Source organism: Notolepis coatsorum, assembly GCF_963971535.1.
Source record: "Notolepis coatsorum genome assembly, chromosome: 3".
Lineage (NCBI taxonomy): Eukaryota > Metazoa > Chordata > Actinopteri > Aulopiformes > Paralepididae > Notolepis > Notolepis coatsorum.
The window spans coordinates 80,796,231-80,813,730 of NC_140167.1; the positions used below are offsets into that span (position 1 = coordinate 80,796,231).

The following is a 17,500-nucleotide window of genomic DNA, read 5'->3' on the forward strand; positions in this document are numbered from 1 at the left end:
AATATACACCACTAACCTCCAATATACACCACTAACCTCCAATATACACTAACCTCCAATATACACCACTAACCTCCAATATACACTAACCTCCATTATACACCACTAACCTCCAATATACACCACCAACCTACAATATACACTAACCTACAATATACACTACTAACCTCCAATATACACCACTAACCTACAATATACACCACTAACCTCCAATATACACCACTAACCTCCAATATACACCACCAACCTACAATATACACTAACCTCCAATATACACCACGAACCTACAATATACACTACTAACCTCCAATATACACCACTAACCTACAATATACACCACTAACCTCCAATATACACCACTAACCTCCAATATACACCACCAACCTACAATATACACCACTAACCTACAATATACACTAACCTCCAATATACACCACTAACCTCCAATATACACCACTAACCTCCAATATACACCACTAACCTCCAATATACACCACTAACCTCCAATATACACTAGCCTCCAATATACACCACTAACCTCCAATATACACCACTAACCTCCAATATACACCACTAACCTCCAATATACACCACTAGCCTCCAATATACACCACTAACCTCCAATATACACCACTAACCTCCAATATACACCACTAACCTCCAATATACACCACTAGCCTCCAATATACACCACTAACCTCCAATATACACCACTAGCCTCCAATATACACCACTAACCTCCAATATACACCACTAACCTCCAATATACACCACTAACCTCCAATATACACCACTAGCCTCCAATATACACCACTAACCTCCAATATACACCACTAACCTCCAATATACACCACTAACCTACAATATACACCACTAACCTACAATACACACCACTAACCTACAATATACACCACTAACCTCCAATATACACCACTAACCTCCAATATACACTAACCTCCAATATACACCACTAACCTCCAATATACACCACTAACCTCCAATATACACCACTAACCTCCAATATACACCACTAACCTCCAATATACACCACTAACCTCCAATATACACTAACCTCCAATATACACCACTAACCTCCAATATACACCACTAACCTCCAATATACACCACTAACCTCCAATATACACCACTAACCTCCAATATACACCACTAACCTCCAATATACACTAACCTCCTATATACACCACTAACCTCCAATATACACCACTAACCTACAATATACACCACTAACCTCCAATATACACCACTAACCTCCATCATACACTAACCTCCAATATACACCGCTCACCTCCAACATACACCACTAACCTCCAATATACACCACTAACCTCCAATATACACCACTAACCTCCAATATACACCACTAACCTCCAACATACACTAACCTCCATATACACTACTAACCTCCAATATACACTAACCTCCAATATACACCACTAACCTCCAATATACACCACTAACCTCCAATATACACTAACCTCCAATATACACTACTAACCTCCAATATACACCACTAACCTACAATATACACCACTAACCTACAATATACACTACTAACCTCCAATATACACCACTAACCTACAATATACACCACTAACCTCCAATATACACCACTAACCTACAATATACACTACTAACCTCCAATATACACCACTAACCTACAATATACACCACCAACCTACAATATACACCACTAACCTCCAATATACACTACTAACCTACAATATACACCACTAACCTACAATATACACCACTAACCTCCAATATACACCACTAACCTCCAATATACACCACTAACCTCCAATATACACTAGCCTCCAATATACACCACTAACCTCCAATATACACCACTAACCTCCAATATACACCACTAACCTACAATACACACCACTAACCTCCAATATACACCACTAACCTCCAATATACACCACTAACCTCCAATATACACCACTAACCTCCAATATACACCACTAACCTCCAACATACACTAACCTCCAATATACACTACTAACCTCCAATATACACTAACCTCCAATATACACCACTAACCTCCAATATACACCACTAACCTCCAATATACACTAACCTCCAATATACACCACTAACCTCCAATATACACTAACCTCCAATATACACCACTAACCTCCAATATACACCACTAACCTCCAATATACACCACTAACCTCCAATATACACCACTAACCTACAATGCACACCACTAACCTCCAATATACACCACTAACCTCCAATATACACCACTAACCTCCAACATACACTAACCTCCAATATACACCACTAACCTACAATACACACCACTAACCTACAATATACACCACTAACCTCCAATATACACCACCTAACCTCCAATATACACCACTAACCTCCAATATACACTAACCTCCAATATACACCACTAACCTACAATATACACCACTAACCTCCAATATACACTACTAACCTCAAATATACACCACTAACCTCCAATATACACCACTAACCTCCAACATACACTAACCTCCAATATACACTACTAACCTCCAATATACACCACTAACCTCCAATATACACCACTAACCTCCAATATACACTAACCTCCAATATACACCACTAACCTCCAATATACACCACTAACCTCCAATATACACCACTAACCTCCAATATACACTAACCTCCAATATACACCACTAACCTCCAATATACACCACTAACCTCCAATATACACCACCAACCTACAATATACACTAACCTACAATATACACTACTAACCTCCAATATACACTAACCTCCAATATACACCACTAACCTACAATATACACCACTAACCTCCAATATACACCACTAACCTCCAATATACACCACCAACCTACAATATACACCACTAACCTACAATATACACTAACCTCCAATATACACCACTAACCTCCAATATACACCACTAACCTCCAATATACACCACTAACCTCCAATATACACCACTAACCTCCAATATACACTAGCCTCCAATATACACCACTAACCTCCAATATACACCACTAACCTACAATATACACCACTAACCTACAATACACACCACTAACCTACAATATACACCACTAACCTCCAATATACACCACTAACCTCCAATATACACTAACCTCCAATATACACCACTAACCTCCAATATACACCACTAACCTCCAATATACACCACTAACCTCCAATATACACCACTAACCTCCAATATACACCACTAACCTCCAATATACACTAGCCTCCAATATACACCACTAACCTCCAATATACACCACTAACCTCCAATATACACCACTAACCTCCAATATACACCACTAGCCTCCAATATACACCACTAACCTCCAATATACACCACTAACCTCCAATATACACCACTAACCTCCAATATACACCACTAGCCTCCAATATACACCACTAACCTCCAATATACACCACTAGCCTCCAATATACACCACTAACCTCCAATATACACCACTAACCTCCAATATACACCACTAACCTCCAATATACACCACTAGCCTCCAATATACACCACTAACCTCCAATATACACCACTAACCTCCAATATACACCACTAACCTCCAATATACACCACTAACCTACAATATACACCACTAACCTACAATACACACCACTAACCTACAATATACACCACTAACCTCCAATATACACCACTAACCTCCAATATACACTAACCTCCAATATACACCACTAACCTCCAATATACACCACTAACCTCCAATATACACCACTAACCTCCAATATACACCACTAACCTCCAATATACACCACTAACCTCCAATATACACTAACCTCCAATATACACCACTAACCTCCAATATACACCACTAACCTCCAATATACACCACTAACCTCCAATATACACCACTAACCTCCAATATACACCACTAACCTCCAATATACACTAACCTCCTATATACACCACTAACCTCTAATATACACCACTAACCTACAATATACACCACTAACCTCCAATATACACCACTAACCTCCATCATACACTAACCTCCAATATACACCACTCACCTCCAACATACACCACTAACCTCCAATATACACCACTAACCTCCAATATACACCACTAACCTCCAATATACACCACTAACCTCCAACATACACTAACCTCCAATATACACTACTAACCTCCAATATACACTAACCTCCAATATACACCACTAACCTCCAATATACACCACTAACCTCCAATATACACTAACCTCCAATATACACTACTAACCTCCAATATACACCACTAACCTACAATATACACCACTAACCTACAATATACACTACTAACCTCCAATATACACCACTAACCTACAATATACACCACTAACCTCCAATATACACCACTAACCTACAATATACACTACTAACCTCCAATATACACCACTAACCTACAATATACACCACCAACCTACAATATACACCACTAACCTCCAATATACACTACTAACCTACAATATACACCACTAACCTACAATATACACCACTAACCTCCAATATACACCACTAACCTCCAATATACACCACTAACCTCCAATATACACTAGCCTCCAATATACACCACTAACCTCCAATATACACCACTAACCTCCAATATACACCACTAACCTACAATACACACCACTAACCTCCAATATACACCACTAACCTCCAATATACACCACTAACCTCCAATATACACCACTAACCTCCAATATACACCACTAACCTCCAACATACACTAACCTCCAATATACACTACTAACCTCCAATATACACTAACCTCCAATATACACCACTAACCTCCAATATACACCACTAACCTCCAATATACACTAACCTCCAATATACACCACTAACCTCCAATATACACTAACCTCCAATATACACCACTAACCTCCAATATACACCACTAACCTCCAATATACACCACTAACCTCCAATATACACCACTAACCTACAATACACACCACTAACCTCCAATATACACCACTAACCTCCAATATACACCACTAACCTCCAACATACACTAACCTCCAATATACACCACTAACCTACAATACACACCACTAACCTACAATATACACCACTAACCTCCAATATACACCACTAACCTCCAATATACACTAACCTCCAATATACACCACTAACCTACAATATACACCACTAACCTCCAATATACACTACTAACCTCCAATATACACCACTAACCTCCAATATACACCACTAACCTCCAACATACACTAACCTCCAATATACACTACTAACCTCCAATATACACCACTAACCTCCAATATACACCACTAACCTCCAATATACACTAACCTCCAATATACACCACTAACCTCCAATATACACCACTAACCTCCAATATACACTAACCTCCAATATACACCACTAACCTCCAATATACACCACTAACCTCCAATATACACCACCAACCTACAATATACACTAACCTACAATATACACTACTAACCTCCAATATACACTAACCTCCAATATACACCACTAACCTACAATATACACCACTAACCTCCAATATACACCACTAACCTCCAATATACACCACCAACCTACAATATACACCACTAACCTACAATATACACTAACCTTCAATATACACCACTAACCTCCAATATACACCACTAACCTCCAATATACACCACTAACCTCCAATATACACCACTAACCTCCAATATACACTAGCCTCCAATATACACCACTAACCTCCAATATACACCACTAACCTACAATATACACCACTAACCTACAATACACACCACTAACCTACAATATACACCACTAACCTCCAATATACACCACTAACCTCCAATATACACTAACCTCCAATATACACCACTAACCTCCAATATACACCACTAACCTCCAATATACACCACTAACCTCCAATATACACCACTAACCTCCAATATACACCACTAACCTCCAATATACACCACTAACCTCCATCATACACCACTAACCTCCAACATACACTAACCTCCAATATACACCACTAACCTCCAATATACACTAACCTCCAATATACACCACTAACCTCCAATATACACTAACCTCCAATAAACACCACTAACCTCCAATATACACTAACCTCCAATATACACCACTAACCTCCAATATACACTAACCTCCAATATACACCACTAACCTCCAATATACACCACTAACCTCCAATATACACCACTAACCTCCAATATACACCACTAACCTCCAATATACACCACTAACCTCCAATATACACCACTAACCTCCAATATACACTAACCTCCAATATACACCACTAACCTCCAATATACACTAACCTCCATTATACACCACTAACCTCCAACATACACCACTAACCTCCAATATACACCACTAACCTCCAATATACACTAACCTCCAATACACACCACTAACCTCCAATATACACCACTAACCTCCAACATACACCACTAACCTCCAATATACACTAACCTCCTATATACACTAACCTCCTATATACACCACTAACCTCCAACATACACCACTAACCTCCAATATACACCACTAACCTCCAACATACACCACTAACCTCCAATATACACTAACCTCCAACATACACTAACCTCCAATATACACCACTAACCTCCAACATACACCACTAACCTCCAACATACACCACTAACCTCCAATATACACCACTAACCTCCAATCATCATCATCATTAGGTGGCTTCTTCATTCCGAAGGTTGCCTATCACTCTCCAACCCATTCTGTCCCCACTTCTTCTCTCCAACTCCGTGACTCCGCCTCTCACTCCACTCCAATCACAGACATCGTCTACCCAGCCTCTTCTTGGTCTTCCACTTCCTCTCTTTCCATCCACCTTCCCCATCACCACCTTCTTGAACATCTCCCCGCTGGATCCTCTCAGAACATGCCCGCACAACTCCATCTTTCTCTTTTTCAACCTCTCCAGCAGCTGTCCTCCTTGCATATCCGCTCTTCTCAGTACCTCCTCATTCTTGATCTTATCCTTCCATGTTATCTTCAGCATCTTCCTCAGTGTCCACATTTCAAAAGAGTCTATCATCCTCTTTGCCTCTTCATTCAGCGTCCATGCTTCTGCTCCGTATGAAAAGACTGACATAACATACGTTTCCAAAATCCTGGTCTTCGTTTTCCAACTTATGTTTCTTCTCAATAATTCTTTATGGTTCCAGAATGCGCCCTTTGCAATTCCGGTTCTTCTTTTAATGTCCATGTTAGCTCTTCCACCTTCACTGATCCAGCTTCCAAGGTACATGTACTCCTTCACTTGTTCAAGTTTTTCTCCATCCACCTGTATTTTACAAACAGTTCCTGGTGTTTTTTCAATGATCATTACTTTAGTTTTCTTTGTGTTTAGTGACATTCCATAGTTTTTGCATTCGACATTCAGCTTATTCATCATGTCCTGTAGATCTTCTTGACAGTTACAGACTATAGCAGTGTCATCCGCGTATCTTATATTGGTGATGTTCTCTTCGCCAAGTTTTACTCCTTTCCCTCCTCTCAGACCTTTTTTCATCAGTGATTCACTGTACATATTAAAGAGTACAGGGGACAAGATGCATCCTTGTCTTACACCCTTCTCCACCGGGAAGTCTCTTGATTTCTCCTTTCCTATTCTAACATTAGCCTTCTGCCTCCAGTATAAGTTGGCAATTATTCTTCGGTCAGAAACTGGTATTTTGAATTCTTCCATTGTTCTCATCAATGTTGTATGTTCAACTCTGTCGAAGGCCTTCGTGAAATCGATGAAGCAAATATACAGCTTCTTCTGTTGGTCTATCGATTTTTCACCAATGATTCTGAGTTGGCAGATTGCATCTCTTGTTCCTTTTCCTTTGCGAAAACCCATTTGGCTATCCGAGAGCTGATGTTCAATTATGGGTTCTATTCTGTTCTTGATGATTTTCAGGAGTACTTTTGATGCATGAGATATCAAACTGATACACCACTAACCTCCAATATACACCACTAACCTCCAATATACACCACTAACCTCCAATATACACCGCTAACCTTCAATATACAATATAAAATCTAACCCTAACTAACCTTACTGCCATGCACATGTCCTAATAAACTAACCTACACTGTAGCACTCAACACTTTGATGAACATTGTTACTCAGCTGATAGAGTTGTACCCAGGGCCGCCTGGGAGAAATGCGAATATATATATATATATATATATATATTTTTTTTTTTTTTTTTTACAGTCAACATATTCTTAAATAATAGCGCTGCCCGAGGCGGGGCATGATACAGTCAACATATAGCAAAAGAGAGAGCGAGAGAGAGCTCCCGTTCTACAGTCAATATACAGTGTACAGAGAGAGAGAGAGAGAGAGACACATTGGAAAGAAATTGAAATGCTATTTGGCCCTAAACAGAGAGTACACAGTGGCAGAATACCTGAGCACTGTGACTGAAGATCCTTGAGCACAGCCTAGCCATCGAGAAAGGCCGCCATAGGCAGACTGTGTGTGTTAGAAAGAGAGAGAGAGAGAGAGAGAGAGAGAGAGAGAGAGAACATGTGTGTTTGTCATGTGTGTGTGTGTTAGAGAGAGACTAGAGCATGTATGACAGATTCAAAAGGACAAAGATCAACACTTAAATCCAACAAGAAGAGGGTATACCAGAGAAACCAAAGCAGCAAGGAGCCAATGGCCGACATCAGCTAAATAGGCTAGCCAGGTACTGTGACACCAGGCCACACACAGCTTTGGCCAATGGCCCAACGCTACCCAAGCTACACAAACGACCATTCACACACAGCACATGTCGTATCTCCAAATGTTGTGAAGTAGCATATGTTTTGCCTGGAAAAAAACATTGTTATTAACAAAACATTCGGGAGGGGAAGGAAGGAAGAGTGGGGTAATGTCATGACATTTTCATTAATCCAAGTTACCTGCACGAGGAACGCAGGGCGAAAGGCCGCAACACAGGTCTCCACGTTGACGAAAGGCCTCTCGCTGGCGGGACAAAAAGAAGCTATGGCCAGAGCCTTGTCATGGTGCAGGCCCGACTACATCTTCTGTCAAAGGGCCTGCTATTCTCAAGGCTAACTGATAGCATCAAACGAACGTTCCCAGCTGACGCTAAACAGCTAACTGGCTAACAGTTAGCTCACACAGTTAGCTACTAGTAGTATTAGCTAGTCGACCAGTTTGGCTCCAGAGAGATAAAGAGAGATAGGGTCAGGTGACTCAGGTCCACGGCTGGTATATAATCATAGGTTGACTCACCATAACGCAGTATCAACGTGGAAGGAGACTTTCTTGGCCCCACGGTGTAATTTCTTCTTCTTCTTCTTCGAGTACTTTCCGGCAGACTGGACACCTTTCGGCGTATTGCTGCCTAACAGATTTATCTGCTCACAAGTTCTCTTCTCCTTCTTTTGAAAAGACATCCACTCGCCTCGCCTTGCTCCTCTGAATAGGTTAGCTAACGCTAGTTAGCATTTAGCTAAGCTAGCTACTAGCCGACATCATGGCTATACCATGAAAGGCTCCGGCCATTTGTCCCGCTAGCGAGAGGCCTTTCGTCAACGTTCCTTGGTGACCGACCGACTGATAATGACCGACCTCTTTCTTCGTCTTGGCTGGCATAACTAAGCATAGTCAAAAGCTGCACGCGCGAAAATGTCAAACGCAGCCGACTCACGCTGCCACGCCGGCGTACTACACTGTCTACACATGATGTAAGTAAAACCACTCCCTTCGTTGAAACCAATGCTGCTGCAGAACCCCAGAGGCTGAGCTCCAATAGTGAGTATGTCTGCAGCTGCAGGACTGCAGACCCAGGAACAAGTCAGACACATTCTACAAACGTGTCTAATGTGAAATATATAAGCATATAAGCAAAACTAGATTTTAGGTCTGTGATGAAAAAGGGCCTCGCGGGAACTTGTAAGTCGCTTTGGATAAAAGCGTCAGCTAAATGACTAAATGTAAATGTAATGTAATGTATACACACTACTAACCTCCAACATACACTACTAACCTCCAACATACACGGTATGTAGTTGTATATATGTATATAAAATGGCTAGATAAACTATACAGGGTAACTAGGGATGGGAATTGATAAGATTTTATCGATACGATTCCATTATTGATTCTGCTTATCTGTCTCTCTCTCTCTCTCTCTCTCTCTCTCTCTCTCTCTCTCTCTCTCTCTCTTCTCTTTCTTTCTCTCTCTCTCTCTCTCTCTCTCTCTCTCTAGACTTCCAGATGGCTTCACTCAGCTGTTGAACTTGACTCAGCTCTTTTTAAACGATGCCTTCCTGGAACACCTTCCTGCTAACTTCGGCAGGTAAGACTCTTCAAAATCATCTGGTCCACAGGAAGTTGTGTTTTACTGGTCCACAGGAAGTTGTGTTTTACTGGTCCACAGGAAGTGATATGTTTTACTGGTCCACAGGAAGTTGTGTTTTACTGGTCCACAGGAAGTGATATGTTTTACTGGTCCACAGGAAGTGATATGTTTTACTGGTCCACAGGAAGTGATGTGTTTTACTGGTCCACAGGAAGTTGTGTTTTACTGGTCCACAGGAAGTGATGTGTTTTACTGGTCCACAAGAAGTGATGTATTTTACTGGTCCACAAGAAGTGATGTGTTTTACTGTTCCACATGAAGTGATGTGTTTTACTGGTCCACAGGAAGTGATATGTTTTACTGGTCCACAGGAAGTGATGTGTTTTACTGGTCCACAGGAAGTGATGTGTGTTACTGGTCCACAGGAAGTGATATGTTTTACTGGTCCACAGGAAGTGATGTGTTTTACTGTTCCACATGAAGTGATGTGTTTTACTGGTCCACAGGAAGTGATATGTTTTACTGGTCCACAGGAAGTTGTGTTTTACTGGTCCACAGGAAGTGATGTGTTTTACTGGTCCACAGGAAGTGATGTTTTTAAATTTTTTATTATTGTTTTTATTTAAAAAAATTTAAGGTTCAACAACATTATATACATACATACATACATACAACAAACATACATACAATACATGACTACATATAACCACACAATACCTCAAATTAATGAAAAATGAAGTAGACAAAAAGAGAAAAAGAATAATAATAAAAGAAAATTGCATCGTTCTTATACAGGTTGTCACTTGCCATACAGAAATTGCCTATCTAATAAATCAGTCTTATGCCTAAGCATCCTCAGCCGGGAATTTTATATGTGTTTTACTGGTCCACAGGAAGTGATGTGGTCCACAGGAAGTGATGTGTTTTACTGGTCCACAGGAAGTGATGTGTTTTACTGGTCCACATGAAGTGATGTGTTTTACTGGTCCACAGGAAGTGATGTGTTTTACTGTTCCACGGGAAGTGGTGTGTTTTGCGTCAAACAAAATGTTTGGGAATGAATAGAAGACTAACTGATAATGATGGAAAGCAAGTCAATACTCTGCAACAACAGAAATGACCGCTTATCACCAATATACAGTATGTAAAAATAAACCAAAATGAAGATTTTACGGTTGACCACTTTCTGTCTGTCTCTCTGACTGTCTGTGTCTGTCTCTCTGTCTGTCTGTGTGTGTGACAGATTGTCTAAGCTACGGATCCTTGAACTCAGAGAAAACCATCTGAAGACTATGCCAAAGTAAGTTATACTGCACTGTGTGTGTCCATTGGATTCCTTGACCATGAAAATGTAGGTTTAGAAGTTCAAATCAATATTCTAGCTCATTTAGAAGCCGAGATATTACAAAACCTACATTTTATGGTGGCGATTTTGGAAATTCCAATATTTTCTGATTCCTTTGCCGTTGCTCGCCTGGACACGCTACTATTTCCAAATTAAATGTATATAATAGGTATTATGTTTCATCATGAATGCATGAAAGGGGAGGGGGGTAGTTTTTTATGCTTTGATCGTCACCAACGGCATACGTTCTGGAGTATGTTACACATGGTCATTGCGATCGATGTGAAATCATGGTTGGATCAAAGCAGGATTGATGTCATATAGTCCTTACCTTCACTAGGAGGTACCCCAAAAAGAATATTCCAATTGTCTGATCGCGATTTCCAGTATTGGTGTCCATCGTGTCGCCAACATAATCCACCACAACACATGCATCGGGGGCATTGGATGTGTTTCAATGTCATCGAGTGAACCGCTAGACTCGCCTGACCAAGAAAACTGCGCCGGGAGTGAATTAAACGTAACACCGGGTGTGGAAAAAAAGGTTTTGAAGGGTTGGCGATACTACCACCTACCAGGATGCGGCCGGTATTGCACTCTAGCGATCTCAGAGTGGTTCCCTATGGTAACCCAGAGGTCCGTGTGAGAGAAATGAATAAAAATATTGAATAAAATAAATAATGATGAAAACCCGACTATACTCGAGTCTGGCGCTGAACGGTTAGCGAGTTAACCCGACTTTTCTCGGGTCTGGCGCTGATTGAGTTAATGTGCTTCACAGAGTCCTGGCTGAACGATAACATCCTGGACAGCACTAGTGAACAGGAGGGCTTCACAGAGTCCTGGCTGAACGATAACATCCCGGACAGCACTAGTGAACAGGAGGGCTTCACAGAGTCTGTTCCCTGGACACGTACTACCTACCACGAGAGCTAACGCATGTTATCATGGTTACTGTTCACATTCCACCCAGCACAGTGGCCGCACAGGCGAGTGACGTCATCCAACACCATGGGGCGGGGTTACACTGGACCTGCTGTGTTAATGTCAAGGAGGCATAGAGCTCCACTCCTGTGCTCTGTTAACCACTTAAGCATCTTTTGACGATTGCATACCCAAAGTAATTTGCGATTTATTATACTGTATACTTATAGCACATGCATGAGTCTGGTCTCTTTTGAAAGGTAACATTCTGAAGTTGCTTACGCAATAAAGACAAATCACTTTGAGTGCTAATGAAATAGAGTAACAGAGGTTTGAACACACTGAAGTAAAGGTTTTGTGTACTCACATTTATTTTTACTGATTGCCAGATGCCTGTTTTTAAGTTACAGCTGTGAGGTAGGAGCTGGAAAACATAATGGTTCCATAGCCTGGCGTGTTATGTAGTACAGGTCCAAAGTTTATAAAAATCCCACAGAAAAGGTATGTTTTACAAGGGTTTTTATAATGTGTGTACCGGTAAAAATTTGGCGTGATTATCCAAAATGACTGTTCACTCCCATTCATTCAGAGGCTATCGTCAAAACAATGGACGTCTTTGTCTTCTTGTGTGACCTTCCGCCACTCTCAGCGCCCGTCTAGGATCGCTTTCGGAGCAGACGCTCCTTGGCTTAGAGCTCCACTCCCCTGCTGTGTTAATGTCAAGGAGGCATATAGCTCCACTCAAGGGGGTCAGTCTCTTACCAACATACAAGCCTGTCATCAAAAGACAGCCAGCCATCACCCAGCTTGTCCCACAGTGTTCTACTGACATCGAGGAGGAGCCGAGGGAGTGCTTTAGTACAGCTGACCTGGGACCTGTTCTGTGAGGAGCCAAGGATGTGAACATGAATGACCACAAGGTGGCGCGATACAACATAAGGAGGACAGTAATAGAGGCAAAACGGCGCTACAGGAATAAAATTCAACTTCAATATGAACAGGCTGACTCCAGAGCTATGTGGCAGGGCCTCAAAACGATGACAGACTACAAAGGCACCTCCCTCAAACTGAACAGTGACATCTCCTTAGCAAATGATCTTAATACCTTCTATGCAAGGTTTGAGGCTGGGAATAACAACACCAGCCTACAAGCCACGGCAATGGGGGGGGGTCTGCTGATGGAGACTCAGTGTTCAGGGTAACAGAGCATGAGGTGAGGTGGACCTTTAAAAAAGTGAATATCAGGAAGGCAGCAGGACCGGACGGCATCCCCGGCCGCGTCCTAAAAGTCTGTGCCGACCAACTGGCCCCAGTATTCACTGACATATTTAACCTGTCCTTAGAACAGGCTGTCATCCCCACCTGCCTGAAGAAGTCCACTATCATCCCTGTACCTAAAAAATCCAAGCCTGCTTGCCTCAACGACTACCGCCCTGTAGCTCTCACCTCCATAGCCATGAAGTGCTTTGAGAAGCTAGTAAAGGGCTACATCTGATCCTCCCTCCCCATCAACCTGGATCCCCTGCAATTTGCATACCGCCCCAACAGGTCCACGGAGGACGCCATAGCCCATGTGCTGCACACAGCAGCATCACACCTGGACAAGAGGAAGGGGAACTATGTGAGAATGCTGTTCATCAACTAGAGCTCAGCATTCAATACCATAGTCCCCTCCAAACTCATAGCCAAGCTCAGGGACCTGGGCTTGAACTATGACCTCTGCCAGTGGGTCTTGGACTTCCTGACGGGCAGACCCCAGGTGGTGAGAGCAGGCAACTGCACCTCCTCATCCATCACCCTCAACATAGGGGCCCCCCAGGGCTGTGTTCTGAGTCCCCTCCTCTACTCCATGTACACACATGACTGTGTGGCTCAGCGGAATAACAACACAATCATCAAATTTGCTGACGACACAGTAGTGGTGGGCCTGATCTCTGCAAACGACGAGAGGGCCTACCTGGAAGAGGTCAAGGTCCTGGCGGGATGGTGCCAGGAGAACAGCCTCTCCCTGAACGTCAGCAAAACAAAGGAGATGATTGTGGACTTTAGGAGGTCGGGGGTCAGGGACTACAGCCCCCTCAGCATCGACGGGGCACCGGTTGAGAGAGTGAACAGTTTTAAGTACCTCGGAGCCCACATATCCGAGGACTTGACATGGACCACACACATTGACAGTGTTGTGAAGAAGGCACGACAACGCCTCTACTTCCTCAGGTGCCTAAGGATGTTCCAAGTCAGTCAGAAGATCCTTAAGAACTTCTACTCATGAACAATAGAGAGCATCCTGACTGGCAATATCACCTCCTGGTTTGGGAATAGCACCGCACAAGACCGAAGCAGACTACAGAGAGTGACACGTTCAGCCGAACACACAATTGGAGGGGGGCTTCCCACCCTCCAGAACATTTACAACAAGCGGTGCAGGGGTAAGGCTAAGATAATCATCAAGGACTCCAGCCACCCAAACAACTGCCTCTTTGAACTGCTGCGGTCAGGCAAGCGATACCGGAGTCTCATGGCAAGCACAGAAAGACTCAGAAGAAGCTTCTATCCCCAGGCCATCAGGCTGCTCAACGAACAATAAACACTATGCAACAACCATCAAATGCACACAGCACACACATCCACACGCACACACTCACTTTAAACAAACAACACACTGCAACACCCACTCTCCACACTTTAGAACACCTAAACACACTTTATATTTATTGGTAAAGGATTTGCACTACAACCCGTACACCTTACTGTAAATTGTACCTAAATTGTACCTCATCCCATTTCTGCTTTGCACTATATAGTATTGTATATTAGTACATTGCATAGTATATTGTATATTGTATGGTAACTCAGTTACTTCTATTCTGCATCGAACATTGTACATATATACTGAACACTGTGACTTCTATTCTTACTTCTATTTTTACATGCTATACTATTTTATTTCATACTTATCTTGTCTAGCACAGTCTCTGGAGCGTAACAGTAAGAAGCATTTTGTATAAAAGTATTCTGTACTTCTGTATGACAACTATTAAAGAAACTTGAACTTGAACTTGAGTGCTCTAGTACAGCTGACCTGGGACCTGTTCTGTGAGGAGCCGGGGGAGTGCTTTAGTACAGCTGACCTGGGACCTGTTCTGTGAGGAGCCGAGGGAGTGCTTTAGTACAGCTGACCTGGGACCTGTTCTGTGAGGAGCCGGGGGAGTGCTTTAGTACAGCTGACCTGGGACCTGTTCTGTGAGGAGCCGAGGGAGTGCTTTAGTACAGCTGACCTGGGACCTGTTCTGTGAGGAGCCGGGGGAGTGCTTTAGTACAGCTGACCTGGGACCTGTTCTGTGAGGAGCCGGGGGAGTGCTTTAGTACAGCTGACCTGGGACCTGTTCTGTGAGGAGCCGGGGGAGTGCTTTAGTACAGCTGACCTGGGACCTGTTCTGTGAGGAGCCGAGGGAGTGCTTTAGTACAGCTGACCTGGGACCTGTTCTGTGAGGAGCCGAGGGAGTGCTTTAGTACAGCTGACCTGGGACCTGTTCTGTGAGGAGCCGGGGGAGTGCTTTAGTACAGCTGACCTGGGACCTGTTCTGTGAGGAGCCGGGGGAGTGCTTTAGTACAGCTGACCTGGGACCTGTTCTGTGAGGAGCCGAGGGAGTGCTTTAGTACAGCTGACCTGGGACCTGTTCTGTGAGGAGCCGGGGGAGTGCTTTAGTACAGCTGACCTGGGACCTGTTCTGTGAGGAGCCGGGGGAGTGCTTTAGTACAGCTGACCTGGGACTTGTTCTGTGAGGAACCGAGGGAGTGCTTTAGTACAGCTGACCTGGGACCTGTTCTGTGAGGAGCCCTGGAGTTTATCCAGCACCTTTAACACCACCCAACCTCTGCGGCTCGTGGAGAAGCTCAGGGTGATGTGACCGGACCGTGGCCCGGTGGCCTGGATCACTGACTACCTCACCAATAGACCACAGCCTGGTGACCTGGATCACTGACTACCTCACCAACAGACCACAGTATGTGACACTGGGGCAGCCAATCAGATGTGCTGGTGCCCCCCCCCCCAAGTAACTCTGCTATCACCCTTCCTGCTGCTACAACTCAGGTACTGTACATGACACCTGCAGAAGTTCTCTGGCGACTCCTCCATCGTCAGTTACATCACAGACAACAATGAGGATGAGTACAGAGCCCTGGTGGAGTGCTTTGTAGGGTGGAGCGACAGCAACCACCTCCAACTGAACATCAGCAAGACCAAGGAGCTGGTTGGACTACTGGAGAGGCAAGAAGAGGCCTTCTAGAGGAAGAGACGAAGCAGAATGTCATACAGCAGTATTCTAAACTGTTTTAGGAGGATGAGAGTGGTGCTTTGACTGCTGTTGTATTTGGGCTGATTATTGTCTCCTCTCCTCTCCTCTTGTCTTCTCTTCTCTCCTCTCTTCTCTTCTTCTCTCCTCTTTTCTCTTCTATCCTCTCCTCTCTTCTTCTCTCCTCTCCTCTCTTATCTTCTCCTCCCCTCTCCTCATCTCTCCTATTTTCTCTTCTATCCTCTCCTCCTCTCATTTATTATCTTCTCTCCTCTCTCCTCTGTCCTCTCCTCTTTTCCTCTCTTCTCCTCTCTTCTCTTCTCTCCTCTCCTCGTCTCTCCTCCCATCTCCTCTCATCCCCTCTCCTCCTATCCCCTCTATTTTCCTCTTCTCTCATCTCCTCTCCTCCCCTCTCCTCTCATCCCCTCTCCTCTCATCCCCTCTCATTTCCTCTCCTCTCATCTCCTCTCCTCCCCTCCTCCCCTCTCCTATCCTATCCTCCCCTCTCCTCTCTCAGGTCCATTCACAGACTGTCTCAGTTGGAG

The 17,500-nt window shown here is 43.2% G+C and overlaps 1 protein-coding gene across 1 annotated transcript in view; it reads left to right on the forward strand.

Annotated features, from left to right (window-relative positions):
- The window catches only part of lrrc7 (leucine rich repeat containing 7), a gene marked incomplete at both ends in the record, with an annotated part of 328,845 nt that overhangs the window by 169,690 nt on the left and 141,655 nt on the right, over positions 1 to 17,500 (forward strand). The window contains 3 exon segments of the mRNA XM_084311260.1: positions 10,299 to 10,388; positions 11,635 to 11,691; positions 17,473 to 17,500. The exon segment at positions 17,473 to 17,500 is cut by the window's right edge and continues 36 nt beyond it. Coding sequence (XP_084167386.1) covers positions 10,299 to 10,388; positions 11,635 to 11,691; positions 17,473 to 17,500 — 175 coding nt within the window.